General features: G+C 41.0%; 1 protein-coding gene across 9 annotated transcripts in view; it reads left to right on the top strand.

The window, feature by feature from the left end:
• Positions 1-26939, top strand: part of daam2 (dishevelled associated activator of morphogenesis 2) — a 115427-nt gene that overhangs the window by 62420 nt on the left and 26068 nt on the right. For all 9 annotated transcript variants that reach the window (XM_085142555.1, XM_085142560.1, XM_085142557.1 and 6 more), the window contains exons 4-11: positions 5918-5992; positions 12579-12673; positions 22901-23234; positions 23868-23978; positions 24540-24643; positions 25018-25084; positions 25165-25282; positions 25402-25540. In XM_085142555.1, the coding sequence (XP_084998681.1) occupies positions 5918-5992; positions 12579-12673; positions 22901-23234; positions 23868-23978; positions 24540-24643; positions 25018-25084; positions 25165-25282; positions 25402-25540 (1043 nt within the window). The remainder of the gene's footprint in view (positions 1-5917; positions 5993-12578; positions 12674-22900; positions 23235-23867; positions 23979-24539; positions 24644-25017; positions 25085-25164; positions 25283-25401; positions 25541-26939) is intronic.

Here is a 26939-nt window from a genome sequence, read left to right as displayed (position 1 = left end):
GTGAAACGGTGAAGTTGACATCCATGTCCAAATGTCAGCTTTTACTGTCTGCATTATTTTGACTGACCTGCTTCTTCTATGCTTTATCTCAGCTAGTTGGAGTCACTGAACTGGACCTCTCGGCTGTGTTGGTGCCGTTATTATGACTTAAGATTCAAGAGCTTTATTTTCAGTTGCTGTGCAGTTGGTGAAATTCCGGCATTTTATTGTACGTCCTTATAATCCATTGATGTAGTTTGTTAACTTGACACGTCACCTTCTCCTCTAAATGTAGTCGCATCTGGTTCCAACCCCTGCCTCCAAAATGATGATGCACTAGATGAAATGGTGAAATAGAGATATAAATGTATATTTGATTCAGTGGATATGTCTTCGAAGCTTGGATTATTAAGTTACAACCCCCCCCACCACCACCACCACCCCGCAAAAAACCCAAAACGTTGCAAAGAAAAATGAATATGAGATGGTGGAAGCAGTTTGACATACTACTGAACACTTGAATCGACTGAGCTCAGCGAATTAATGGTTTTGCTGATGTTTTGTTGCAAAAAACACATTTTGAAATCGGTCTTCTGCAGTGTGCTCCTTTTTGCTTATAAAGTTGTCTTTGAAAAAAGGGTATTTCACTCAGCACAGAGCTGCCTGCTGGTGCGTCGGGATTTTGGATGGCTCATGAGAGTCCCCACATTACAGCCAGGGTCCCCCAGGGCCTCTCTGAGCAAATGGGAACAGAGTGTGAGGCGCCTCACAAGCAGGCCAATCGCCAGAGAAACTAGAGACCGCGTGGAAACATGTTAACGTGTCTCTGTGAGCCAATCTATAGATTCTGGCCCTGTCTCAGAACCAGAACAGTTGGACTGCATTTAAGTGAGTGACTGTGCCAAGATAGTTGCCAAAGCCAGGAGAAAATAGTTGGAAAATGTGAACATGCAAATGTGCTGTTGTCAGATGTGTGTTGGGCAAAACATGCGAACACGAGTGATGTTATCAGTTTGTCTTAGTTTGTAGCATGGTGTTATTTCTTTGTGCCTTCCTCCCACACTCCTGCTTATCTTTAAAATTAAGAGCATTTGGTATAAGGTTGCCATTACACTACAAAGTGCTTTGTTTTTAACTGTGGCCAATTGAGTATTTTGAATTCCACCCCCTGTTGTACATGAAGTTCTGACTTGAAAGGTATATGTGCATATAAATCAGTGAGCTCAATTATCATTGTCAGTGAAACTTTTTTAAGAGGTTTGAAATCTTAAAGACGGCTCGCTGCATGACAGCAGGGAGGCTGAAATATGTAATTTCATCCTCTCTTTCAACAGGTGCCTCTGCAAACAGTACAGCCTGCCAAACAGACAGGGAAATAATCCTGAACGCTGGTTTTAGGCGGGTATTAGGGCCTTCAGAGAAACGATATATACCTCAACAGATGGTTGTAACAAGAGGAAAGGTTTACAGATACATACCTGATACACTGTTGGGGATTCCTGTCCTCCTATGCTTCAACCTGGAGTGTAAATCATAGTTAGTGTCACCAGACGTGGGTAATGTGTAGTATCAGTGTGTAACTGCTGCAGCAGAGTGATGGAGTTGACCTTGAACTGCTGCAATTGAGTACACGGCTGGAATGTTTTTACCAAGGAGGGGACCAGAAGATCACTTGCATACAAAGATGTGCACTTACTCTCAGGGATTTGGGGTCACTTAGGAATGTTGTTGTTGAAAGAAAAACATCAAACTTGCATGTTTTTTGGCTGGGGAGACCTAAATGAAACCACTGCCGTCACAGGGAGAACATCTGGTTCAAATGCAGAACGTTCTCAATATAAGGGAACAGTGCTAATAAATCATTTTAATGACATATGTAGGTAGATGTAAATATAAAAAGTCCAGATGCATTTTAGGCTCCCTTACATCATTAGAAAAGCTGAATTCTTTGCTTATCATCTCAAATTATATTACCTTAAAAGTCACGAGACTGTTCTTTTTCTAAGAAATGAAACTATTCATTTGCTTTGTTAACACAATGTGCACTACTCACTTTACAGAACAGCATAAACTGGCCCTTACTGATACAACAAAAAAGGCTAAGTGAACATTAGGAAAACCTAAAACTGCTTATCTAGAGTGGTGGCCCCATGATTGGAAGGTCGGGGGTTCGATTCCCCTGAACAGCTACCCTGAGGTACCCCTGAGCAAGGTACCGTCCCTACACACTGCTCCCCGGGCACCCAATGGCTGCCCACTGCTTCACTGAGTGAATGGGTTAAATGCAGAGAGGAATTTCCCCACGGGGATCAATAAAGTACACTTTCTTTTCTTCTATTTTTCTCCACACAATCATCTCTGGACTTTACAGAGGATGGTCCAAAGCAAAGTGAGTGACAGTCCTCGGGTCCTACTAACTGTATCAATGTGGGTATTGTTAATAATCATGCCCATCCCTTTATGACCACGCCATGCCCATCTTCTGATGGCTGCTTCCAGCAGGATAACAAGTCACAATGCTCACGTCATTTCAAACGGCTCAGTAGACTGCAATTCAGTAGAGCACCGTTGGGATGTGGGGAAACAGGAAATTTTTATCATGTTTGTGCGGCCAATGGAAAAAATCTTGGGGGAACGTTTTCAGTATCTTGTTGATTCGATATCATTAAGAATTACTGCAGTTCCGAAAGCAAAAAGGGAGTTTGACTTGGTACTAGTGTGATGTACCTAATATAGTGACCTGTGGGTGTATTTGACTGGTTAAATGCGTCTGTGAAATCAGTCAACTTTACTTCAAGAATATTTAAGTTGGGCTGGTCTATAGCTGAACCCTCAAAGATGCTCTATATGCCCAACAGTTTCCAGCTTTTTTAAAACAAAGCATAATTAAAGAGTAATTTTAACGTGTATTAAGCAAACTTGCATTAGTAAAGACAGCATGTCACTGGCGCCCATTAGTAAAGCATCCTAAAATTGGGCTTATGGGAGTTTTACATAAACGATTTATGATGAATGACTTTATTAAACATTAACAACAGGTTTGATGATTTCTTGCTGTATTTGTTTCAAAGCAAAGACATTTAAAAGTGACCCCAGACATTTGAGTAGTAGTGTAATGCAATAAGCACATTCATGCAAATGTTTACTCATGAAGACAAACACAATCTTCTCTTTCATATCCAGAGCCTGCTGTTCGCACCATTCAATTGTAATGAGCGCTAATCTAGGAAGTCTGGCTTCTTATCACAAGGTTTTAAACAGTCATCAAGTGTGATTAACTTCCAGAACGATTTGATCAAGCAAGCAGAGCACAAGAACAAACTTACCATCACTTCACGTCTTAGAAATGTCGTGAAAGGGGCAGAAAATTGAGGAAGTGTGTGCACTGATATGACTAGACTGGCCGAAACAAACCTCATGCTGACACTATTTTTCATTTGTCCAAAAACACGACGCAAATTATAGTACTTTACTTCAAGCTCATGAAACTGCCAAAGTAAATGTTACATTGGACTGTTTTTGAGGGTGTGTCGACGACTGTTACTCGGCTCGAGGGTCAGAAGGAGGCAGTTAAGTTGTTAATCTCAGCGTCAGGATCTGTCTGGCATCGCGTCCTGAATGTGTCAGCAGAACACTGGGAAACACAGTCTGAGTAGCACACTGAGTGCTATTGTTTTTGTTTTAGCCTTGCTTTAAATCCATGTTGGCAAAGAATGCTGGGGATCAGAAACAATGGTTATTATGAGGCCTGAAATCCACTTTAACCAAACTTAGACATAAGTATAGCTGCTAGAGCGTATGCAATTCATAAATAAGTGGAAATGCTGATTCTGCAGCTCTTTTTTATGCCCACATTTGAGCTTCAATTAGTTTCTGTAGATAATAAGAGGATTTTATATCTGGTGCTGGTCCCAGAAAAGAGTTTTTGTGGCTTAATCAACAGAAATGGGGCCACCCTGCAAATATTGAAGCAGCATTTTAAATTATGGAGGGAAATGGGTACTATAAAATATTGATTTTTTTTTTTTCACATCAGGAAGGAACACAGAGACAACTGACTGCTTTCTCCTGCAAGAATGCCTTTGAAGTTAATAAAGTTAGAGCAAAAACAGACAAAGCATTAACTTTTTTAAAAAATTTGGATTTATGTCTTAAACTGATTTACAGCCTTGTAAAGTTTTATTCTTTTGTATTGGATATTTGCAGGTTTAATACCTCCATGTGCAGAAAATCTGCCTCTCTAATGCAGTATTTGACCCTGCATAAAAAAATCATTAAAAACCTTTTTTCCTGAAATTTGCAGAAGAAGAAAAATTCTAATATGTATGTAGATAATTAAAATATACTTTAACCTTTGGCAAAAACGTTATCATGCAAAGCTGTTCAAATTTGAGTTAATTTGGCACACTTTAACTTTCCAACTATTGTTGGCATACACACAGTAACAAAAACAACAATAATGCTCCACCAGTACACTAAGCTTAGGCTAAATAAGACCAGATGTGAATGAGGAACGTGGTCTCTGTACTCCCCCTTGTTTTGTTTGTTTGTGGCATCATGCATCCTCGAATCGGCCAGGACAAATTGATCTCAGGCAGAGCTATTTGAAAACGATTGTGCTGCACACTTCATTCCTCTGGGCAGTTCTTCTTTTGAATGAAGAATCTGAAATGTTGTGACCTAATTATTATAGACTGGCATGCCTGATCTATTTAGTCTTCATGTGGATGTTGACGTGTGGGGCCGAGGTAGAAACAAAAGGGAGGGGCGGGCACAAACAGGAAACATATGGTCCAAAATAGAAAAGTCTGGTCCCCAGTGTGATGATGTCTTCTGTGGAAAGAGCACATGATTGACAGAAGCAAAAATATTCACTCAGATTATTACTATTATTTTTTTTTATATTTTCAAAAACTCATAATCTCATATCTCATACCCTATCCAAGAGGCTTTAGCTTGCCCACAGTTGCTGGGGATATGCAAGCCACTTTACGACCCACCTCCACTCCAGCAGTTTCTCTCTTAATTAATGCCATGTCTGTTGTGTTTAATGTCAGCTTTAGCTGCTCAGTTGGCAGCATTAATCAGTGGAAATAATATCTCACTACACAGAGTATCTGTCCTACTGATAATAACTTCCTTTCCTGACAGATGGAAAATGATATTGATATAATAGATGTGTTTCTTCATAATGCTTGGCTTAATAATCCAAATGTGGATCTAATAAATAAACTGAACTTTAAAACCAGCTGACTCTGGTTAAGTTTACTTCTGCACCCTAACTACCAGTATCAAGCTTTACTCATAGCTGTTTAGACTTGTTGCTGAATATGAGGCGTTTTCAGACGTTTTGTACTACTTTAGCAGAGCCAACATGCTTAAATGAAATGCATTTGATTAGAGATTGTAACATGTCTGTTCAGAAAATGATGGTTTGTGTTGGTAATTGTCATAACCAGTCATTACCATTAGTGAGTTGGCTGCTGCATTTGTAAACACCAGCTGCAGTTGTCAAAGTAACAAAGGGTCTGTCTCCTATGGTAACTGGAAAGAAGATTTCAATTCAATTCAGATTTATTTATACGGCCTAAATCACAACATTTGCCTCAAGATGCTTTATATTGTAAAGTAAATAATAAATAAACAATAAATGGAAAAGTGCTTTTACATCGGAATATGATGCAAAGTGGATGAATAAAATGCATAAAATATATTACCAAGCAACTACCATTAACATACCGTCAATGCTTTGATAACCCAGGGTCTACTGCAGGTGCTCAGGCCAGCTGACTGACATCTGAAATCTTGATAAAAGGAGCAACATGCTTAATTTCTGCTTCATAAAAAGAATTTCTAACTGTGATCAGCATTTTAGCTTCGTGGAAAAGCGAATATTTTTGACTTGGTATTAAAGCACTTTCTTTGTGTCCATGTGCAGGAGCAAGAGGACCCCAACAAGCTGGCCACCAGCTGGCCCGACTACTACATCGACCGCATTAACTCCATGGCGGCTGTAAGTTAAACTGATTCTCCACTATTTTTAAAAAAGATAAGAGAAGATATATTCTACTTTTGCTTAGTTTGCATCTTATATGTACCATGTACTCTCTTTAAACATCTGTCATAAAATGCCATAGAAATGGTTGTATGATGGCCGTCTCAGGAATGCATTTTACCCTAATAACTACCATTCAAGCATTGTGTTTCTGAGGGGCCAAATCTGCTTGTTTCCGACCACGCATGAAAAATATCAAGGGCCTATTAAGGGAACATAATAAGTCCCCTTTACAACAGCTTTAGGAGCATTGATGTTACTGAACTCTAGTTAATGCCGACCCCACAGAGGTCACTGTTCGCTCAGCTGTTCTCTCTTAGATATCTTGGCTGGCGTTTTATCATCTCCCTGCTGACTGCTTGTTATATTCACATGAGCACATTCCTTCGTTGTGACCCCAGCATTCACACACACTGCGATGACAAACAGGCCATTTCGGCGCTCAGCAGTTCAGTCAGTGGGAAATACTGTCAGACACATGGAGCAAAGCCAGGATGACAATATTCGTTAGTTCTAGACAGTGTGTTTGCCAATAAAAACGGTGTGATACCATCGCAGAGTTCGCTTCTGCTGTGATCCCCGTGTCGCTTTAGACAGAAGTGTTGTTATATGATGTTGTATTATATCATGCCAGCAGCCTCTCACCCCGAGTCCTTCTGTGAACGACAAGCTGCCTCCCAAATGTTTTGAGATCTTAAAACATGACATTTTAAGCGAGTCTCTTAAAAGGTGACACATAAGCACAAATTGTAGAGACTAGCCAAACCGTCCAACATGTTTGCATTCATAAATCTTTCCAGTGTGAGGTAGAACAAACGGTTGAACCTTAACATACCATAAACACCGAGCCGAAACGTAACGCCATTTAATATCTGTTTATTGCCCTGCAATTTGTCGAGCGTAGCTGTCGTCGGTTGCAATTTTTGCAGCTGTTTTTGTTTACTGCCTCCACTCCAGAGACGAGAACTGCTTCTGAACAGCACACTGCTACCTGAGCTGAGCGTAGAGGTCTGGAGAAACGATTTTTCAGTCTCTTGAAGGCTCAGACGTTTGACAGCATGCACACACACTCACACAAACCGTATTTTAAGTAGAGCAGGGAGAAAGTGCTGATTTGTGAGTTGCCAAGAATTTGAAATCCACCAGGGCTGTAGTGGAGCCGCTATGCTATTAGGTGTCAGACACTCTGTCAGAGTTATGTTTCAGATGTTCTTTTCCTGTTTTTCCTGCAAAACACGGTGATTTTAAAAAGTCTACTGTGCAGTACCAGAAGTTTTAAAAAGTTGACATCTATTGAAAATGCGGCCGCCCTTGCTCGAGACTTTTACAAAAAATGTGTCTGGAATAATATCAGGGAGAAACCTGGTTTCAAGCACCGTAGCATCAGTTAATATTACATCAGTGGGTGACATGCATGAAAAAGATTTTACAACTTGTAGCAGTCTCCTTTTTGCACAAGCAGACCTACTTTAAGCTCCATTATTCACCGTTCCTCAGACTGATTTCCTCCCCTTCCTCTCCGACTGCATTTGGTCCACCACGGAGCTCCAAACGATCTTCAACATCATTTTAAAATTTGGAGGCGCTCCACTCCTACCCCGTGACTTCATGTCTTGGCTCCGGAGCGATCTCACCGGGGTCGGCCCCTACACAGTAGCTGAGTTATTGGATGATCTCATTTTGCCGCCCGGAGAGATTGCTGTACAACCGGCATCTTGATGTTCATTCATAAAATTGTGTCAGAGCCCTGAGGTTGTTCGTGGGCCACCGCGTGATAACTCAAACGCCCTTGTGACTCTGACAGGAGTTTCTGTAGCCCCGCTGTGCCCGAGTTGTGTGCAGAGCTTCAGATCTCCCAGCTGGATCGTTTTTTCTGCAGAAATAAAGAAAAAGGAAAATGCATGAAGGTCTCAAACTTCTGGAAGTAATCACAAGACTGATTAATGGGATGAGATGAACCTTGATATGAACTGAGGTTCTGTGCTTTTTAGCAGGTTGATTAGGTGACACATTTTACAATGTTGTATTGCAAATAAACTGCATCGTGTTTTCACAATGTTTCGATTGGAAGCTGTATATCTTTGGAGCCATTCAGAAGGATCTGTTAGCTAAATCTCTTTTATTACATTTATTTCTGGATATGATTTCATTTAATTATTATATGGACACTTCATCTCACCATTAAATATACACGTGTTTCCTCTGGCCTGTAGTGCTATTTTCCAAATACTGTGTTAATGTGAGTTGCTCAGTTTTAGAGATCGTTTTTTACAAAACAGTCTAGTTCTGAAGAGCGGAGCCAAAGCAGAAGTATTTTAAACTTGCATGCTTTCTAGTGACCAGCAGGGGGGGGGCTATCCTAGTCCGCTTTCAAAGAAGCGTATGAGAAAATGACCCTACTGCTCGCATTGCCGGTGACTACGGCAAATGCTTACACAATGAGTTTATGGTCTCAGTTGCAAGTGCCAAGTCTGAATATGTTTATTTTATGAATTATGGTTCTGTTTACATCAAATACGATGATAAAGATGTGATTTAGGGTCGGCCTCTTTCGTGACTGACAAGTCGCTACCATATGAGCGTGCAGTGTCCCTGACATCTGATGTTAGATATTAAAAGAAAAACAGTCACTTCACTGCTTAAATACAGGCTATGATAAATTACAAGAAATTTTTTTTTAGTCTAACGAGATATGAAACATAAACATATAAGTTTACTAACTTTTAATGCAACTTGACGTAAGCCTTCCAAATATCTTCTGATGGTGGAAGATACGATGGCAGCTGGATTTCACTAAATTATTTTGTTTTAGTTAACAAAATTTAGTTTGTCTTGGTTTAGATTAAACTCATCCCTTCTTTTTTTTCTTTTCTTTTTTTTTTTCTTGGTTGATGCGTCAATGATCCACATGGCCCACATTAAGACTTCGATTAGTAGCATTCATCTTTGTTAACGATGCTCTTATGACTAGCTTAAAGGCATAGTTCTGGCTGAGAGGGGGGGGGGGCATTTCCCATCATAAGGATTTAGGGAAGTACCGTCTGCTGGTTTACCAACTGGCTCTAATGATATCCTTATGTGCATCTTGGCCACAGGTACGGGTGAGCTTACTAATAGCAGATGTAGGAAGGAGCCATTTGGCTAGACTTACTGACACGGTGAACTGGCTCACAGCACGACCCAATCATTCACTCAGCCCAACACTTGTTGTGTCCAACTTCCCATTGACTATGAACACGCTCATTTAGAGCAACAGGAGCCAGAGCGTTTGGCACAGGGCTCCTGAACCATCTGTACTTGAGGCTAAGTCGACACGATGGATGTTTTGAGTGTACCGTTTCTATATTAAACACTCTCGTACACTGGACAGATCTGAGCTCTTGTTGGAAAATCAAACATTGGATCAGGATTCAGTTAGATATGTCATGGTAGCTAGTTGGCAGTCTATAAAATAATTCTACAAACGGCGGGTGGGGGGTTGTGTGTTACTTTTTAAAGGGACAGTGCACCCTCAAATCAAATTTACATGTTCTTCCTCCGGTCTTTTATTTTTGCATAGGTCCAAGTTGTCCAATGGCATTTGTCTATGACTCCTCAAAGCAACAAAAAGCTGCATTAGTAGAACCAAACAGCAGTGTCTCTTTCCAAGGTCCACAAACCTTGTTATTCTGCGCTTTTAAACGCTTTCACACACATTCATACATCTGGGACAATTTGAGGTTAAGCACTTGTGCAAGCACGATTTGCAGACTGGAGGGGCTGGGTATTGAACCATCAACCTAACTTTTAGGTTGATGGTTTTATTTGTTTTGGTTTTTTTTGTAGTGGCTTGATCATCACAAGACAAGACTTATTTAGAAAAGAATGAGCGAGCTGCACCAAAATCTTAAGGGTTGAAAGCAATCGCAAAGAAGTATCTTTTGAGGGAAATGAATGGGCAGCACTGTGACTGGCTGAAACGTGCACTGTTAGGCCTCGGTGCTTGGTAGTGAGCTACCATGGAAAAAGCCTGGAGATGCTAAGCAGAAGGCCCGTTGCACTGACTAATGAGAGCATGACTGCTCTCTGATACGGCAGACAAAAAAGTGATGCAGAAATGCATTATCACTATTACTATTCTTTTTAGGTTGATTAGAGCTGATTGTCTGCATAACTTATTTTGGTATGTTGTGTAGCTTCAAACACAATCTATTTGAGTTGTGGTGCCAGAAGCATAAGCCTGCTAATGAGTCTCTGATTGTTCCAATTAGTCCTAGTATCATATATACTCACACTAAAGACACTAAATGTGTGGTTGCAGTCATATTGCTGCCAAATTAAAATGAATATTCTTGTGTTAAAGATAAGCTCCGAAAAGATCTGACACGGTGTCTGTGGGTAACGCGAACCCTTAAAGTCTTTAAATATCTTAAATCAATCTGATCTTAAAATTTTAACAAACATAAAAAATTAACATTGCACAGAGCGAGAGGCAAAACACACTCTGATCATAAAATGGAACGTTTTGTAAATATTGGAAACATACATTTAAAAAAAAGAACCTTTGTTTTTTGTATTATCAAGATCAGGAAAGCAGCCTGACTGAAACTGGTCCTTTTAGGAATCATTTCGTCTCACGGGAGCCGTCTTCATAATGTCTCCAGTCAGATTTTAAATAGCTTTCATCTAAATATCTACATTAAAAGGGAAAAAATAAAGAACCATACATATACAGTAATCACTGCATGTACAATAAAACTGCATGTAATTTCGCACAGCACTGACACTATATAGAAAATGTTTGCAATAAACAGAGCTGCAGTGTGATAGCAAATACATCTACTCATTAATCTAGTTCAGATGTTGGATTAATTTAGTTCTTTTAGTTTTTCTTAGCACTGTCCCTGAGAAGAGACAGAGGCGTTGAATATTTTTGATCAAGTCTAGTAGAAATCTAAATTGCAGTGGGGGAAAAAAAATAAACATACTTTTAGAGGGAAAACATTTTAAAAATTGCATTCATCTCCCACAATGCCTCAGAGCTGTTTCCTGTCATAAGATTTTCTGCCCAGATACAGAGATGTGATTGGATGACGGAGAGTGTTGTACATTTTGCTTAACGTGTATTTCTCGCCTTGCAAATTGTGTTTGTAAATGTGTTGATGTTACTGTGATTCTATTGGCTCAAATGATTCAAAAGAAGGGTCAGTCATGCAAAATGGCCAATAGAAGCCAAAGTTATTGGCCATCAAAAAGTCCCAAAGACTATTTTCGCTGTGCAAATAACGTTCACGGGGGGGGGGGGGGGGGGGGGAATTCTTCCAAAAATATTCAAAAACAAGCATTTTTTTTAGGCTTGTAAATAAAGCTGAGTCATTTCTGCTCTTCAATACTTAAGAAAATTCAACTCTCACAGACTGTGGCAAAATGTAACAAATTGCAAAATGCTTGGCTATGCCTTCATTAAAATCTCTGTAACTTTGCTGTGTTTCACTTCAGCAGCATCAGTCTTTGTACAGATAATGTCAATATGTTGATTCATGATGTTGTGAAGTTTATTGTGTACCACAGCATATGTCCAAAGGATTTATGTGCTATAAAATACAGGGGAAAGAACAGAATTTAGGCAAGGAAAAAAAATCTTATTTTTCTATTTTCCGTCCTCAGCTGCTTTGACAAACTAGCATCTGCTGTAATATTTACAACGCTGATGAAGTCTCACAAGTGTTAGCTTTATTTTGATAGCAGGATTGTTTATACAGAGTTTGTAATTGCAGAGAAATACTTAATTCATTTTGGGCATGTCGTTTTCGAGCAGGAACCTCAGAATAGGTGTTTGAGTTCAAGGCAACTAGACTTCTTTTTTTAGGTTCTTGAAGAAGCCCTACATATTTAACCTCTCATGGGGTTGTCACCTTAGACCAACTTCATCATCCACATCATCTTTTAGAACCAAAGAAGACTTTTGCATGAGAAGTAAAATGTCTTAAAAACCCCAGAAAGAAATGCAGCTGCCTTCAGCTCAAGGACATAAGATCAGTCATTTGTTTTGCTGATTGGCTCTTTGCATTCAAGGTTGGGAGAACGACATCCTTACAGAATTTGAGTTGTTTAAGTCCATATTTCTCTGTTGTAATGTCTCATGTCAGGTAACATACAAGTCATGGTGTATTATTGCAGAAAACATATGCACAATGGTAATTGAGAGTGAAATCTCGTGCAGCGTTCCCAAAATTGCCATGTGGTTGCGTGCATTTGGTCTGTATCAACAGCCTACATAAATTAGCTTGTTGGACGAGAGATTCGACTGAACCACAAAAACCAAACAACCCCAATCAGTTGATGTTGTTTGTCTTCAGTTTTTGGTTTGTGTGAAATTGATTTTAAATTTTATTCTGAGCGGCATCCTCATTTCCTGGGGCTGTAGGAACCCTGCTGTAATTAAAAATGGAAAGTACCAAATTAATACCAGCAGGTAACATTCTCACTTGATGTAGAGTTGGAATTGAACTCTATGAATCTGTTATTTTTCCAGTGAAATCTCCATTTCTCTTCTTATCTGCAGATGCAGACTTTGTTTGCCTTTGACGAGGAGGAAATGGAAATGAGGAACAAGGTGGTGGAAGATCTGAAGACGGCACTTCGGACTCAGCCGATGAGGTGAGTGAAACTTAACTCTTCCATGTGACCTTCCCTTGGGCTGCACACAGCGCTGAGCTCTTTGCTCCATCCCTACAATTTAACTTGTTGAGGTTATACCACACACCGTAATCTGATTTAATAATGGATCTCATGCTGTAGCGCAGTCTGTCTCTTGTCATGCTAAATGAGCCTATTCTTTACTTCAAACTGAATGGTAAAAATGGTAAATGGCCTGTATTTATATAGCGCTTTACTAGTCCCTAAGGACCCCAAAGCGCTTTACATATCCAGTCCACCCTGGGGCGCACTGAAAAGCGATTAATTAAAGAAATTTTCAGCCGTCCACATTTACGCTGTGGTCATTAGCGGCTTTTGGCCTCACTCGTCACCACAAAGAAATATTCAAGGACGCTGGGCATCCCCCCAACACAAACCGCCTACGTCTCCCAGTCAGCACCTCCTTTGGAGCTGTCCATCAGCCCGTGCCAGTCTTTTGAAGCAGTGGTCTGCCCCAAAATGGAGGGTGTTGAGTGTTCTCAAGGACGGCTATAAAATGACAGGCCTCATGTGCAGAGTGACAAAAACTCAGGGCAGCTCTCACGTCTGGGTCGCGTCTGGGTTGTGTGGGTGTATTTGTAGGCCAAGTGTGTGTGGTTGTGTTTGCTCCATGTGCAGACGTGGGGATCCAAAACAGAACAAAGCTGGTGAGAAGCAGACTCAGAGGTCTAGACAAAAGACAGGAAATCGCTTGAAACTTTCTGCTTTAGACTTTCTGGCCTTGAATGTGAATCTTTATTGGAATATTATGAGGATACCAGAAATTATTGTCAGTTCCAATAGCAGTGAAATCCCAATACTGATGATATCATGTCTCAATAAAACAAGTCAGTCCAATTTAACTTTAACAGATCTAGACCTCTGACTTTGAGCTGCTTGGATAAGTCTAATGTCTATTTTTTGTCTGATATAATCCTAATTATGAGGCACAGATGGAACAGTGGAGCTATGCTGGTAAGCTGGCACCAAATCAAGATAAACGGGGTTTACAAAGAATGATTTAATCTATGGTATTTCCTTATTAGTTAATGTAAGTTGACAGATAGCAGCTGAACAGGTAAAACTTTACAACTGACTGTTTTATCATTTGCAGTTTTAATTTTGTATTTAAAAGAAATCTTCTGCTTAAGTCAGATGGGTCCTAAACATTTTTTTCTTGTTTATCGTCATTAACATATAGCCTAATCAGTATTTATGTGCAAACAAACAAACTAAATGCAAGTCTCAAAAAGTCACTGTAGATGAATATGGTGTTTTTAACATAATGTAAAAACAAAAAAAACAGTAACATCCATCCATCCATCCATCTTCATCCGCTTTATCCGAGGCCGGGTCGCGGGGGCAGCAGCCTAAGCAAAGAGGCCCAGACCTCCCTCTCCCCAGCCACCTCCTCCAGCTTATCTGGGGGAACACCAAGGCGTTCCCAGGCCAGCCGAGAGATATAATCTCTCCAGCGTGTCCTGGGTCTGCCCCGGGGCCTCCTCCCGGTGGGACATGCCTGGAACACCTCACCCAGGAGGCGCCCAGGGGGCATCCTTGTCAGATGCCCGAACCACCTCAGCTGGCTCCTTTCGATGTGGAGCAGCAGCGGCTCTACTCTGAGCAGTACCATTACCAAACAGTAACATTAAAAATATATTTATAAAATGGACAACAACATGCTATATTTAAGTAATTAGTGGAATTTGCAGGTACTGGCAAAATTCTGGTAATAAAAATCACTGAGGTTTGAACGTGTGATATGATGATTGAAATAATTTGTTGGCAACTAAACAGGACAAATATATTTGTTGTGCTGCTGAATGAACAAATACAGATATATAGTAAACACTCTGTGACTTCTAACTCTTACTTACTGACCACACAAAAAAGAAAGTAATATGAATACAAAGGTGCCCACGAAGGTTCTGGATAAGTAAGGATTTATAATATATTTAAGGTCAGAGTTACACTTTTTTTTCAAAGCTAATTAAATAAGATCAGCCCTGTTCATGTGGTAGACCTCCTAAGCTGTATGTAGCTGACAGGGATGGGCTTTGAGTGTGCTCATTAAAGCTGATTTACAGCCTAAACCTGCTCTGATGATCTCACACTCATCCCACATGGGGACTACCGATGCTCTCTGTGTGCTCAGTGAAACTGAACTTTGAACACAGTTTCAGACACTGATAACCAGGAAAGAAAATCCTAATTAGTGGAAAAACTTCTTGCTGAGCTATATGTACTTTATGCCATTACCTGCTGTTGTGGCAAACAACATATCTGAATATATCGTCACAGTTTTCCTCCTTTGACATATTCAGGGAAGCAGGGTTACTTATCCGAGTCTGAGGTAACAGGATTTGCACATTTGGGAAAATGCCATTTTAGTGCCTTGGGCTAATTTAATGAAGAAATTTTAAAGGGTTAGATGATGCAGTGCATTATGAAAGGAGTAGGTTTTCAGGAGGGGTTTGCACAGTTCAAACTTTTCAAAAATTTTGGTGAGATGACTATCTAGTCTCACAAACACTTAATAACGTTTACCCAGTGTTTATTTGGGAAGTGCAGTTAAACTTCTGCAATTTTACTACTATAGTTTCTCTAAAGGCCAAATCCCAAAGTATTTGGCACTTGCAGAGCAACTCAATCCTTGAGAGGCCAAGTTAGGTTGTGATCTCTCTGCCATCATTACCACACTGTTGGTGCTGACTTATTCCAGGTCTAAACTGACCCCCTGCTGGGCCTAAGCATCAGGGAGGTTTTTTTTTTTGTACTGTTACAATGTTTTTAGAAACGAGCTACAACTAGCTAATGAATGTAATTATCTTGGTGTTACCGTAAACTGTTTTTTACGCGCATAAAGCAGCCTGAAAGTATTAGAACAACAAAGTAGAAAAAAGAAGACCAGGTAAATGTTATGACTTAACACTTTAATTTGCTCAGTCCACTTTTCCATGATAGCGGTAGGCTAAATGATTCCCTGCTTGCTCCCTTTCTCCTATGCTAGGCAACTGTTGTGACTTTGCCACATAGTATGTTACATAAAAGAAATGTAGATTTTTTTTTAAAATACATATATTCAAGTGACACCCCACCTGATACCCCAGCGCAGTTCCACATTCTCCTGTTTTTATTGTACCTAATTTATAGTTTAAGGCTTTTTTTTATATATGTCTCTTTTTCTTTATTCATTTCCTCGTAGTGTTGTATTCACTTATTTTACCTCATCAAAGGTGACTTTGCCAACACTATTCAGAGTCCACCTGCTCCCATGCTGTTCACAGAGTGAGTTATTGCTCATTAGCACGCAGATGTTTTAAAGTAGTGGAACAGCGATGCGGGCAGCAGGTGTGTCGCACAGAATATGGGTGTTCAGGGAAATGTCCAGCCAAGCGCGGGCTTTGTGATGAACGGGCAGTTAAAGCGAAATGATGACTTTGTGCTTTGCTGTCTGGGATACATAAAGCAGAGCCTCACCTGCGTTACGTGTTATTCCCTTGTCCCGTCGTGAATGTATAGAGTTTTTACGGCCTCATCTTGTGAGACACGGCGGTGTCTGTGCGTATACGGCTTTGACTCATGCCCAGCTTTGGACGCCTGCCTGAAACTGCCTTGCTCCCTCCCTCCTTCACTTTGGAGAGGCAGCTGGGCCTGGTTGTGAAGAGGTGCCCTTGTTGCTACTCATGCTGCTCTGCAGGGCCTCGGGACCCAAACACATGGTAGACATGCAGGGTGCCAGGCAGAGCACATCATCAGTAGGCCACCCACTTTCACTCACAGGCTGTTTTGCTGGTGACATGTTTCAATCAAGTGTTTGTTTGTGTGTGTGAACGTTATTTTAAGATTTGCACATTCTTTCTTCCTGACATTGCTACTTCAAGAGGACAGAATAATCTGGAAGGATCTTTTTGATCCTGGTTGATTTGGCTGTAGTTTCAGTTCCTGGAACAACAAACATGGATTTAATACTACAGGCCACAGAATTTGAGAGCAACAAAACAAACTGTTGTCATTTTAATAATGAACTCAACCTAACCGCAGCCGTAATCTGATTTCACAGTCTGGAAATACATCAGCTCGTCTGCTCACTTAAGGCTCTTGGGGCACCAGACAATTTTTCGGGGTCTCTGTTGCAGCCAGCAGGTATCCATGCCAGCATGTCTGGCTTTTGCACCAGTCATTGTTTACCATGACAGATAATTTGAAAATGCCAGTAATCACTTAACTCATCATTAGAGAATAGTTGATCACTATCCAGTGCATTTCAGAAAATGCCATCCCTGCTTTGCTCTTCATGCAAACTGATTTTCTACAAGAAAATGCAATGCAGAAATCTTCTGCTGCTTAAAATCTTTGATCTCACGCCTACAGACTTCACGTAAAATACACAAAATATGTTTAGATCACAGAGTTCAGTGGATGGAGTTTGTTGGTGTAGACTCTATCTCTTGTTTGTCTCTTGTTCCTGAAAGAGCTCAAAGTGATCTGCTGTCTGTAAATTTTATAGATGATCAATAATGACCAATAGTGGTAAACTCATTAACCAATATGTTGTGTAGCTACAGAAGAAGGAAGTATATTTTTTGGACGAAAGCTGCTAGAGACACACTAGCTGATTATAATATACGAATATATGTAAATAACCCAAGGTTTCTGGGATGAAAGTGCTGGAAATAGAGGAAGTATGAGATGATGGTCTAGTAGTTGTGGTTGCTAGAGGTTGGTGGAGGTTTGTGGCTTTTGGTAGACGTCGTTCTAGATCTCATTAAGCACCAATTTCCGTTGGACAACATGCACTTAAATAAATTCCTAAATGTGAATTTTGGACTTGTTTAATTCCACAAAACCTAACTAGTGGAAAGATGAGACCCAAAATCTAAAAGAAAAAACGACCCATGCATAAGTTTGTCCATGCCTTAAAATGTCAGAGGCTTAGTGTTTATTAAACTGAAGTTGGTAGGCTGGTGCAAGAAAAATGAAATCACTGAATAACAGAACAATTGGACTGTATCGATGCCTCCCTGTAAGAGGAGACCACAGGCGAAATATTCTTTCCCCTGTGAGTGATGCTGCACTTAATTTGCAATTTACCAGAAACCTTTTTTTGATGGTTGGAAACTAATTTAATGGCCCAGATGTCTTCGTTCAAATATAAATGTGATTATTTCTAAGCAGCCATAAAAAAGGAGGCATTTTGAAAATGATTTCTTCCCCTCGAGTTAGCAGCTTATCACGCGTCCATGCCGGTAGTTATTGTTTTGTTTACCAGCTGTCAAATGGAGCTTGAAGCATCACACTGCGGTTGTGTATTTGCTCACGTAAAGCTGAATCTCAACTCAAGTGGGCATGTGAGGGTAGATAGGCAAACACAAACTGCTGCAGCTATGTAGTTAAATGAAATATACACATTCTGGTGTACATTTCCAGTTAGCGTCCAAATATTTGAATGTTTACTTGTGGTATTTTAACTATGCAGTTGGATATACTTTCATAATCACTGTTGATTTGTTGAATCATCTGCACATCTGCACTGATGTTTATGTTCATGTTGATGAGCGTGCTTTGCGCTTCTAAGACGTGACCCTCCTCCATCATTGCCATTTCCGTTGCGACATAACTGCACGAGGACAGGAAACTGAGCTATCGTGGAGGTCACTGAGGCCATTCTGGCCCACAATGCACTGCACTCCCAGGCTCATGTCAGCAGAGCATTGTAGTGCTTCCCAAGGCGGCTCTCTGTGGACATTGTTTCTGCAAATCTGTTCCAGCAAGAATATTTACTCGAGTCGACTGCAGCCTTTCACCCTGCTCTTGTGTCAACAGCTCTTTGGATGTTTCGCTGCCATCACATACAAATATTATCCTTCAAAACATTTTGTCGACAGATCTCTCAAAGGTTCCGCTCAACAGAGGGTGAACTTTATATCTGTTTTCACATATTACCAAATACATTAGTGGGGGAGTAGAGTCTCACACCTTCAAAGAGTCTCAGAGGGAGTGTTTGCTTCTCTTAGAGCGCTGATTTCTCTCCCTTTGGTACTTAGTAGTTCAACAGGAAATGGAAAGAAACGAGTGATGGCCAGGTGGACCATGCAGGCAGGTTTGAACAGATGGAGAGTGGGGAAAAAGTGGAGTTGAGCGCAGGGGTTATACTTCACTTTCACTTTAATTCTAAACGGCAACCTCATGGGTTAAAGCCAAAATGAAAAGACAAGAACTGAACATGTTTCTGCTCTTAGTGCCTATTTTTAATATAGTTATGGTTTGCTGTCCAGTTATATGTACAAGCAAACCATGCAAGAAGTCTGTACTCTAGTTTCGGTAAGTGAAATTTCAGTATTTTATATCCATAAAAAAGAAAAAGTCGTTGAGATCATCTTTTTTGCAAGCAGAAACCACAATTAGATTTGACAGCATTTTTTTGTAAGATAATAGCAGATGGAATCAGCATGGATATGAGGGTAGGGTCTGGGAAATGCCTCAGTGAGGACTGGTGGCAGCTCTTGGGCTGGGCCGATCCCCATGTACTAAAAAGGGGCATGAGGGAGGGTGAGTCACAAAAATGAGAACAAGTCTTCCACAGTGCAGGAAAGCATACATAGCTGGAGAACAGGAAGAGGAGTGTATGATGTATGGTCCCAGTCCTGAAATTGAGATAAATTATCTTCAATACTTATACTTTATAGTTAATTCCCATTAGGTTTCCATTGAATTAACCTCTTTTGACCTACAAATACAGAGCTTATGTCTGTTAAAGAGAAACACAACTAATTTTACTTTTAGAAACCTGTTTGTAAGTATTGTATAAAACCTTTCTTTCCCCTGGGCAATGCTGGGTCTAGTCCATTAAATTACCCCACATGATGCCATTTGAGACATCATCATTAGTTGGGAAATAAAGGCTTCAACTCTCTGGGTGAATTAGAAAAAAAGTGATCTTATCTGATCGCCCAAGAACACTCCTGTGGTGTGGTCACATGATTTGTACTTGACTCTAATGACTACAGCCATTGCTTCATATGAATTGAGTGTAAGGAGAATCATTTTTGACAGTTGCCTTTTCTCACACGTGGCATAAAGCAGGAGATAGTCATAAAGCAGGTACATTTTCACAACTGGAAATACTCCTGCTTCATGTAGGCTGGCTGTGGTGCCCTGGTAGATTTAGCAGGAGGTGAGACACATGACGCCAACTCAGTCATACACTAAAAATCTTCGAACGCATCAGAAACATCACACTGACTTTGCACAAGGAATCTTTGATCTGTATAATTTGTAGAGATGTTTGTGTGTGGAAAAAGTCACACACATATACACATGCACGCACAACCAGTAAACCATTCAGTCATGATATACTATATATGTACAAATCACAGGTGTGCACCTCAGATAGGGTTTGTATTGTAACTTCTATCTACACATGTGACAGTTTTATGCTCAACCCTTCATTTACCACATCGAGTAAAATGAGAGTAATGTTGATTATCGTATGACTTCTCCTAAAAGCCCTGCAGACACCTTGGTCACGGTTTAATCAGCACCTCTGGAGAACCTCCTGGGCTCTCGTTGGCTTTGGAGACCTTTTATAGTCGAACATGACGTGTGAAAATGCGTCTGGATATAGATGAGTGGGTGTCTGAAGGAGATGGTGAGTGTGCGTGTGATTAAGTGAGGGGTAAACGAGAGTTAGAAAGGCACATGATCACTTGAGTTTGTGTGTGTGGAAGTGTTGGCCTTTGATAAGTTTGTGTGGTTAGGCTTTGAGGCGAGAGCGAACTGTCGGCCAACTGTCTGCCACACACGGGTCATCCACAGTTCAAAAAGGCAGAATGTCTTGCAGCGAAAAATACGTTTGGTTGGAATGAAATTTAAATTTGAGCATCTGGATTAGCTTCCCACACCGTCCTCTGCCTCTGGCTGAGGGGTTTTTATGCTTTTTAGATCAATACAGATACAAATTACAATGTTGTTTTAAAGATAGCAGCACTGAAACTCATTTAATAATGTAAGATAAAGCAAATATCTTAGGGCTTTTTTCACATTTAAATCCGAGACTTTACCTTTGACCATCGCAGGCCTTGACTTTTTCCTGCTCCTCAGTCGCTTTTGTTTAGCCTCATTCTGTTCCAAGTTTTTTATTTCTTGCTTCTTTCTTTCTTTCATCTGTGTGAAGACCTATTTGTGTGTGTATGTGTGTGTTTGGCTCAGCGTCAGTATTGTTCGGCAGCTCTGCCTGTGCTCATATTGTATGCAGTTGTTGAGCTTTCACTGCGGGTTTTGAAGTATGCAGCGGTTGTTCCAAGAGCAAAGGGGGGAGGACAGAAACCCGTGCGCGCCAGTCGGCTGAGCGTGAATGTCAGTGGAGAGGAGAAGACAAGAGGGGACTACAAAGTCAGAGGATATGGGATCCATTGATTCAAGTGCTCACTGGAGAGAAAATAAAGTGAGGAGGAGGAGAGAATTGTTGAATGTCAGCTTACTAGGTTTAGTAACGGTCCAGAGGATTAGTCACTGTTGAATGTTTTAAAGAGACATGCATGTATATTTTTACATGTATCTGCTTAAGCGCCCGCACGGGCATCGGGTTATGCTGCAAAGGTTATGTCGGTGCATACTGGGGAGCGAAGTGAAGCTGGCAGTGAGCGAAGTCTTGAATCTCGTCCACTCTTTTGAACCCAAACTCCAAGAACAACATCTGTCACCCTCAGCTTTCCATACATTAATCACAGCGATGTTCAGCTTAATTTCTCTTCCACTATGAAAGCTCTTTCTCTGAGGTGGGCTCTCGGTTCGTGGACAGGCGCGTGGCCGGCCAAAGGCTTGTCACTGATATAATGTGGAACTTAAAACAGTTGGCTTTGTTCTGACTTCTCTGCTTCCGCTGTCTGTGCTACATCTGACTCCATTCATATCTCATACGTTGGATTTCTTTTTCGTCACCGTGGTGCTGAGTGGAGACTGCGGCGTCTTTGCTCAAACAGGAAAGTCTGCTGAAAGGTTGCATGCGGGTTCTGAATGCATTGCCAAGAAAGGCTGACTGTATGCATGCGTGCATACTGTATGAGCCTGCTGGAGATCAGAGGATGATATCTCTTTAAGAGATTTACTGGACGTGCCAGGTTGAGTTTCTGTGAGTGCATCTGCTGGAAATCTGGGATTAATCATGTGTGAGCAGAGGAAGAGCTCTGGCCTCATCATAAAGGATAATAAATAGATGTTTCTGCATTATATTTTTTCACATTTCTTTGTGCCAAGACAGCAGTGGGAGGGGAATGGTCTGCATACTTCTAAAAGCGTCAAAACAATGTATTTGCTACAATGAATGGTAATAAATCTCAGCTCTCAGCACCCTCTTGTCAGACTCTCGCTCTCTTTCCTCTCTGTCCCTTTGTCTTCTTGACTCCATGCTTCTTTCCTCTTCCTCTCCCCTTTCTTTTCTCCTTACAATCCCTTGTTTGTTTGAAGTAATTTATGAGGCCTATCAGGAATCTTAGCGAGTGGGAAGGTCATTTACAGTCCAGCCCCCACTGTGCTCGCTGGATGTGACATCCCTCACTGTTTACATGTCCTGCCTGCCACTCAACCAGTCTGCTTCTCATCCACAGAGGTCAATAGCTCACTGCTCTCTAATTAGTTCAACTACTTGATGGTCAGCAGGAGAGAAGTGTTGAAATTGAGGATTTTTTTTCTCTTCAAATGAGATAAATGGAAAAGTGAAGTCCAAAAAGATGATTGTCCATAGTGAATCCCCAACTTTTTTCATCCATCTGTGAGCACAGAGGCACAAACACTTTCCCTTTCATTATATTTGTCCAGTGCCAGTTCATCACTACTGGCCTCTAACAGAGTTTTATATTCTATGGCTACACTAGAGGGAGAAGAAAAACAAAAGATATGATCCCCTGTGAGCAACACTTGAGAGTTTGCTGTGAAAAAGAAGAGCGAAAAGAGGAGCACAGGAAAACTGTGATTAACAAACAGAAGGCAAAAACACAAACTGCAGGAGAGAAGACATGGGAAGGGGTCTGGAGGAGAAAGGCCCAGTGTATCACCGGGAACTATGGAAGCAGGAATTTCACTGTGTTGTTAAAATATGGGTTAGGCTACAGTTTTAGTATGAACCTTTGTCTTTATATTGTGCGTTGGTTGTAAACTAGCACACTGGCTCAGTCTTTACCCTGCGCTTTTCCTCCTTTCATCCATTAGGTTTGTTACGCGTTTCATCGAGTTGGACGGCCTCACCTGCCTCCTCAACTTCCTGCGCAGCATGGACTACGAGACGTCGGAGAGCCGCGTCCACACCTCCGTCATCGGGTGCATCAAGGCACTGATGAACAACTCGCAGGGCCGTGCGCATGTCCTGGCCCACCCGCAGAGCATCAATACCATCTCACAGAGCCTCCGGACAGAGAACTTCAAGACCAAAGTGGCAGTACTGGAGATTCTTGGGGCGGTGTGCCTGGTGCCAGATGGCCACAAGAAGGTGCTTCAAGCCATGGCACATTACCAGAAATATGCTGCTGAGAGGACTCGCTTCCAGGTAAGAGAAGCTTTTTTTTGTTAGTATCTGAGGTTAACGCAGGGGCATGTCACGTGGCACATTCAGGCTTGAGGAGCCTTTGCTGACAGTGTGAGGCAGACATAGATTATGGGTAAAGGCAGACAAATATTTCTGGGTAATGCTAAAATAAATCAAGCTGCGGTCATTTTGATAAGTTGGAGAATTGTGCTTCAGTGCCTCAGACGGCTGGCCTTGGGTTACGTCAACACACATGCGTTATTAAAGGCAGGTGAGGACATCTTAAGTTATGGAGGTCACAGTATGTGTAGTGCTTTAGTGACTAGCAGGACTGAATCAACAAACCACATCTCATACATCCCCTGGGGTGTGCGGTAAATCATGCCACCTTGGCTAAGCTAACACCACAGGAGCTGAGTGATTCAAGCTTACGAGGGCTTTTAATGTTTCTTTGAATTACGATTAAGATACTAAAGAGTGCCAAAGGTCAGTTTAAGAGGCAAAGAAGGGGGCAAGAACTGAGAACAGCAGCCCTGTGCTGCTTGCCTGTTAAATTAAATACAGATTGAAATTACTATCCAATTAATTTCTTTTTTTTTTTCTTCGACCAAATGCACTTGCTGACTAACTTTGCCGTCTCCTCTGATCTTCCAGACGCTGCTGAATGAGCTGGACAAAAGTACAGGACGCTACAGAGACGAGGTCAACTTAAAGACCGCCATCATGTCTTTCATTAATGCCGTGCTCAACGCTGGGGCTGGAGAGGTCTGCATTCACAGCCTCATGCCTGTTAAACACACTCTAAATACCTGTATACAAAACTTAATGAGTGTAACTCTCATGGAAAGAGATTTCTTAAATACTTGTAAGAATAGTCAGTCACTAAAGCATCAGGAGAGGTTTTGTTTTTTATGGTTCACAAATAATAAAGTTTGTTTCATTCTGAGCTTAAAGGTAAATTGAGTGAAATATATGATAACGTGCAGCCATGATTTGACTATAGAGGGAGTGGCATGGCTTTTATTTGTGGATCATCATGAACAACATAGATGGTGTTTTCCTCTAAGAACTGTTGACTTTTTAGTTAAAGATTTTGTACCGAGTAAACAAAAATAAAAGACAGAACCTGTTAGAGAATTTTAGAGATAGCAGTGGGTTTTGGAATCAAAGTCTTCTTTTTGTAATTATGCTAAAAGCTGCTTAAAGATGATACATACCAAGATACATTCAATACTTTTTAGATTCTGAGGTATCTGATGTCCCATTAAATATGACATACCGATTTATTACAGCTTCGTGTTCTCTCTTATTGTTTGATCCTTTCAGGACAACCTGGAGTTTCGCCTCCATCTAAGGTACGAGTTCCTGATGTTGGGCATACAGCCGGTCATCGAAAAGCTCAGAGAGCACGAAAACGCCACTTTGGATAGGTGAGTCACTGATGAAGAAATGGAAACTTAAATCTTTGATGTGTTTTTAAAAATAATAAAACATCCCACCCTTTTCATTTAATTTTCTTAAAATGGAGTATCACTGCGGTACTGTTGTCTCAAACAGGGTTTATATGTTTATATGCTTGATTAAGATAATAGACGGGAGATCCAATCAAGACCAAATCAGATATAGTGAATCATGCTATGCTAGTACAGTCTAGGAATAAAAATAAGGAGCTGGAAATGAGGAGAGTAAGCCCTCTTGTTTACAAGCAGCTATTATTAACAAGTAATAAAATTCTAAAGGTAATTAAATAAATACAGAAGTTTGGGATCAAATGAAGGAACATTTTTTTTATCTCTCTGTTTAGGCATTTGGATTTCTTTGAGATGGTGCGAAACGAGGACGACTCTGAGCTGGCCAAAAGATTTGATATGGTGAGTTTTCCCTGGTTTGACATTAGTGTGTTCCTTTTAGATTGTAGGTAATTAAACAGCTGCTTTTGTTTACTCAACAGACCCATGTAGATACTAAAAGTGCTGGTGCCATGTTTGAGCTGATCAAGAAGAAGCTGAGCCACACAGATTCCTACCCACACCTCCTCTCCATCCTGCAACACTGCCTGCAGATGCCCTGTGAGTACTCACGTTTACCTGGGGAGAAAAAACCTCAAGTATTTCTAGGCTATACTTTGCTTCAGTGTTCATCTTTTTATATTGAGCTTTTTATTCATGAAAAAACCCCTAAAAAACAGATAAGCGTAGTGGTGGCACCCTGCAGCACTGGCAGCTCTTAGACCGGATCCTCCAGCAGATCGTCATGCAGGACGACAAGGGAGAGGACCCTGATATCTCCCCTCTGGACAACTTCAATGTAAAGAACATCATTCGCATGTGAGTGAAATCTCTCATTGATCAACAGTGGACACATGATCGCTAATGAAGCTTTTTACTATAGTAATGTGTTTATATGACAGGATCTTGATTGATACCCTGCCAGGGCTGCTTGTACCTCATGCCCACTGGGAAAAAGTTGACAATGATTGCTGCAAGTGATGATTCAAGTCAATCAACCACTCAATGCCTCTTTCAAAAGCTTCTCCTCATCCCCCAGTACTGTAAACACGCCAACTTTCTGAGAAAATCTTGTAGTTAATGCATTTAATCAGCATCACTAGCAACAGAGATCAAAGACCTGATATCATGTGTTTCTTCTTCTTTTCTTTTTTTTTTTTTTTTTTTTTTTTTCGCCTGTCCCATTTGGTTCTTTAGCCGTCAGAATTGTTGTCTGAAGACCAACAAGGATACCCAATGGATTTATTTTGCCAAATGGATCATCATGGCATTGCCGTATTGGTCCATTTGATCGACCTTTGTTTTTATTATTTATTTTATTTTCAGTTGTTACAGACGGGACAGACATGAGTGAGGGATAGGAAAGGGAGAAAGAAAGAGGAAGGAAAAGAAAAACAGAAGGGGAGAGGGACAGTGAGAAAGGGGGGAAGAAAAAATATCTCCGGAATCACCTGTTGAGAGAAAAAGAATAGAAAACAAAAAAAAAACAAAAAACAATGCAACATACTATACACAACACCATCGCATTAATCTAGCTAAGTGTAAACAGCAGTAAATACTAAATATTGAATGTTGTTGTGCAGCACGCAGGACAGACAGCGCACAATGTGCTTTGAAGTAGCAGCCAAGAAAGGTGTGATTTAAGTCTACGAATAGTGAACACCCATGTGCACACCTGTGTGGATCGGCACGCTTGTATTCAAATGGTTTCCCCATGTAATGGTCTGCTAGAGGATGTAGAGAGCCATAGCCCCGTCCCCCAGGGCATGAAGCAGGCATGGAGGAGATCCAGGCCTCATGTGTTTCTTCTATATCCAAGATTGGGAGAGATAAACACTGGAATATGGTGTTTTAGTACAGAGGAGCATATACATATACAATAAACTACAGGGTTTTGCAGGCTATTGCAGAGGAGCACGTGGTAAAAGGGAGCATGGAATGTAATTTTACAGGAAGCTGAGGTGATGTGAAGGTGGCAGCAGGGGGTCTCGGACTGAATCGGAGGAAACCTTGCTATGTGGGTGAACTGGCATGGAAGTGGAAGCCAGAGATCAAAAGGAAATTGTTCTAATCGCATTAGGAGGGCTGTTGGGCCAAGTCAGCCATGTTCAGGTGCAGCGAGGCAGACAAGAGGGGAAGCATTATGGCTTGGAAGGAGAAGGTTTGCACAGCCAAATGATCATTGCTAAGTCAGGGTCTTGGTACATGACAAGTGCAC

The sequence above is a fragment of the Neolamprologus multifasciatus genome, chromosome 19, assembly GCF_963576455.1.
Source record: "Neolamprologus multifasciatus chromosome 19, fNeoMul1.2, whole genome shotgun sequence".
In the NCBI taxonomy this organism is placed as follows: domain Eukaryota; kingdom Metazoa; phylum Chordata; class Actinopteri; order Cichliformes; family Cichlidae; genus Neolamprologus; species Neolamprologus multifasciatus.
Note: the sequence above shows the minus strand (reverse complement) of the source record. Positions and strands in the feature narration are given on the sequence as shown.